Genomic DNA, 4,025 nt, shown 5'->3' with positions numbered 1-4,025 from the left:
GGACAATACAGACACACCTGGAGGACAATACAGACACACCTGGAGGACAACACACACCTGGAGGACAATACAGACACAGCTAGAGGACAATACAGACACACCTGGAGGACAATACAGACACACCTGGAGGACAATAGAGACACACCTGGAGGACAACACACACCTGGAGGACAACACAGACACTCTAACACTCGACACTGAACCTTTATGATAGTTTATGTCTTTTTTATAGCCCGAGGTTTTTAATGTTTACCGTTCTCTTTACACTGTCTTCCTCTTTCTCTCTATACTGTGTTCTTCTCGCTAAAAACGGATGGTGGAAATCCCAAAAGGATTACTAGAGAGAGTCTAGGTCTCTAGGTCTAGAGACCAGTGCCCCCCCGGCCCCTGATGGGGGGTCAGGGTGATTCCTCCCTCTTCCTCCATGCTGAAACAACGGAGGAGGACTGCAAAGCTGCTTCTGAAATAACTTCCCTCCACCCTGTTGGACTTTCTGTCACCTACACACCAGATTCTGCAGCTCGGTGACGCCAGGACGAGACAATCCTGGTCTCATACCGGGGCCGGAGGCTGGAGGACCAGGCGGGGGGGCAACTACCCTTTCACTTCATCTGCATGTGTCTGGGGATTCTCTTCTAGGAAATGGAAGAGTGGCTTGGTCTCTAAAATAGATAGATGGATAGATAGATAGATAGATAGATAGATAGATAGATAGATAGATAGATAGCTCAGTATGGGTGTGTTACAGTGAGTCCCAGTCTTCATGTCCCCTCCACATGTCCCTCCTCCAGCTGGAAGACGTTTATAACCCAGACCCTGACCCACAGAGGGTCCCAGCCTACTGCTGCTGGGGAGGGAGCCACAGACCGAGCTTCATCTAACATCTAACATCTAACATCTAATAGATAATATATAACATCTAACATCTAATATATAATATATAACTTATAATATATAACATCTAACATCTAATATATAACATCTAACATCTAACATCTAACATCTAATATATAACATCTAACATCTAACATCTAACATCTAATACATAATATATAACATCTAACATCTAATATATAATATATAACTTATAATATATAACATCTAACATCTAATATATAACATCTAACATCTAACATCTAACATCTAATATATAACATCTAACATCTAACATATAACATCTAACATATAACTTATAATATATAACGTATAATATATAACATCTAACATATAACTTCTAATATATAACTTATAATATATAACTTATAACATATAACATATAACATCTAACATCTAATATATAATATATAACATCTAACATCTAATATATAACATATAACTTATAATATATAACATCTAACATATGATATTGAATATATAAACAAGGCAGCCTCTTGGGAATTACGTCACGCAACAAAGTACCGTAGTATTGTAAATTGACACTTTTGCCGACGCTTTCGGCTGAAGTATACATACTGTGTACACACACACACACACACACACACACACACACACACACACACACACACACACACACACACACACACACACACACACACACACACACACACACACACACACACACACACACACACACACACACACACGATGTCATTGTTGAAAATGACAGGGTGAAATATCAGTTTATGAAAATAACCGCCCACGTGTTAAAACTACTTAAACCCAAGAACACAATATCAAAAGGACTCCTCTAACTTTAATTACTTGTAATGAAGTATTTTGACATTTAATTTCTACTTTTACTTAAGACCAGTTAAGTAGCCTGAAGGACGTGAATACTTCCTCCACATCTGGAAACCTGTTTCTCAACTAAAGTGTGCTCACCAGGCCAAGAAAAGAGCCAAAAATGATGCATGGTTATCATATTAAACTAGCCAGGAGTATAAAAAGATACGTGAGACGTTGTACTGTTACCTAAACAAGGCTTTCATCGCTGGACGTTTACATGTACGGAGTACTTTGTTCTGGAAACACAGAAACTACCAGCTCACTGAGGAAAGAAAGGACTCAAACCTGATGCTTTGGTACAGGTCCGCCCTCCTGTTGACCTCCAGTCAAACCTGACCCCTTTAAAAAAAGCTCTATAACTGAAATATGACTTTCTTTTTAACCAAGTTATCATAAAAAAAATGGTGGATTCCTTCCAACGCTCTTTGCAAACACAATTAATCACTTTCACTGCATTTCAGGGGAAAATTTAAAAGGTTTCAAATCAACAAAAGTTCCTCTGATCTTAATTATTAGCCAAAATAATTCATAATGTCTTCTTTATTAACTCTAATATGAGGTATAATTCTATTTAAATGAGGGTTACTGGCCATGGATTCCAAACAGTATAAAACTAGTGGCAGTAAGGTGGTGGTAGTGGAATAAAAATGTATAAATAATGTGTTGAAAATGTAAAATGTCAAATAAAAAGGGTAAAAAGAAAAGTTATTGTTAAATATTTCGACCCGGGAGGACAACACAGGGTTAAACTACCAACTACAGACATGAGTACTTTTACCTAAACCATGTTTTCAATGCAGCATTATTACTGGTTCTTATAGTGCAGTATTATCCTACTTCTACCCAGATATAATAATATAAAAAGGCTATTTCTAAAAAGTACTTTTACGTGATGTCTAGTGAAGTATTTTGACATAGTTTCAACTTTTACCTAACACAAACGAAGTAGCCTGAAGGACCTGAATACTTCTTCCACATCTGGAAAACACAACAAACTGAAGTATCCCGTGATAAACAGCTCACTGAGCCGAGAAGCGAGCCTCTGGAGTCTGAAACATGATGCTCGGTTATTTATATTAAATGTACTTTTACATAAATAATACTTCAACGCAGGACTTGTAACGGAGTACTTTGTTGTGGAAACATCAGCTCACTGCAAAGGAAATACTATCTGGAGACATAAGTGTAGAAAAGTTACTTCTACTCAAGTACTCTGACTTCAGTATGCAGGAGTTTAACTAACGGAGTATTTTATTTTGGAAAACACAGAAACAAACTGCATATAAGAGACTTGTTGAAGTATTTGTGCTTAAAGAAGTTTTTAAGTGTAGGAGAGGACAGTTATGTGACTAGAACTTAGGTAACCTTTAGGATCTGAATACTTATATTCATATCTGGAACACACTGGAACTAGTGTCTAAAGTCCTCCGTCCCATGACTGAGCCTCTAATGTCCTGAACGTCCTGCTTCCACATCTGGACACACAAACACACTGCTCACTGGGCACAGAACACCCCAAAATACTGCAGCTCACTGAGAAAAACCTTTACAGATACTTCTACATGTTCTCATCGAGTATTCTGACATGGTTTATCCTCAAAAATCCTAAATATGACTCTTTGAAACTATAATAAACAACCCAACAGTATACAAAGACGTGATGATTTGTACGTAAACAACGCGTTCATTGCAGTAGTTAAACTTGTGATGATTATTTTGTTCTGGAAAACACAGAATTAAAGGGTTTACTGCAAAAACTACTACTGTAGTTACTCTAATGTACCTCAGTTAGAAGAAAAGAAGATTTAAAGAGAAGAATGGGGGATTTGAAGGAGGAGAGGCGCTTCACCTGGACTCGGTCCACAGCTCGCTGTTAGACCCGAGGACGGGGAGGCAAAGCCGGGGAGAGCGAAGGGGACGTCCCGGGGGTAGCTGCGGTCCGGAGGTCTGTATCTCCGGGGGTAAAACTAGATCTCCGGGGGTAAAACTGTATTTCTCCGGGGGTAAAACTGTATTTCTCCGGGGGTAAAACTGTATTTCTCCTGGTGTAAATCTGTCCGTATCTCCGGGGATATCTCCGGGGGTAAAGCCGTGTCTCCGGGGTAAAGGCTCCAGACCGAGCTGTGCACCGGGCGTTAGTCTTCCTCCTGAATGATTCAAAATGACTTCATCACGCAGCGTAACGTTGTTACTCCAAAACACAGCGAACTCCGGGAGAGAGAAAACGCGTGTGTGTGTGTGTGTGTGTGTGTGTGTGTGTGTGTGTGTGTGGGGGGGGG

At 39.6% G+C, this 4,025-nt stretch overlaps 2 protein-coding genes across 2 annotated transcripts in view; one reads left to right on the top strand and one right to left on the bottom strand.

Annotated features, from left to right (window-relative positions):
• The window catches only part of LOC117959757 (fibroblast growth factor receptor 1-A-like), a 2,292-nt gene extending 1,411 nt beyond the window's left edge, over positions 1–881 (top strand). The window contains exon 4 of the mRNA XM_034897036.1: positions 792–881. Within this exon, the coding sequence (XP_034752927.1) occupies positions 792–881 (90 nt within the window). The remainder of the gene's footprint in view (positions 1–791) is intronic.
• Positions 882–3,163: 2,282 nt separating this feature from the next.
• Positions 3,164–4,025, bottom strand: part of LOC117959756 (E3 ubiquitin-protein ligase rififylin-like) — a 1,996-nt gene continuing 1,134 nt past the window's right edge. The window contains exon 3 of the mRNA XM_034897035.1: positions 3,164–3,221. Within this exon, the coding sequence (XP_034752926.1) occupies positions 3,164–3,221 (58 nt within the window). The remainder of the gene's footprint in view (positions 3,222–4,025) is intronic.

Source organism: Etheostoma cragini, chromosome 16, assembly GCF_013103735.1.
Source record: "Etheostoma cragini isolate CJK2018 chromosome 16, CSU_Ecrag_1.0, whole genome shotgun sequence".
NCBI classification, from domain to species: domain Eukaryota; kingdom Metazoa; phylum Chordata; class Actinopteri; order Perciformes; family Percidae; genus Etheostoma; species Etheostoma cragini.
Note: the sequence above shows the minus strand (reverse complement) of the source record. Positions and strands in the feature narration are given on the sequence as shown.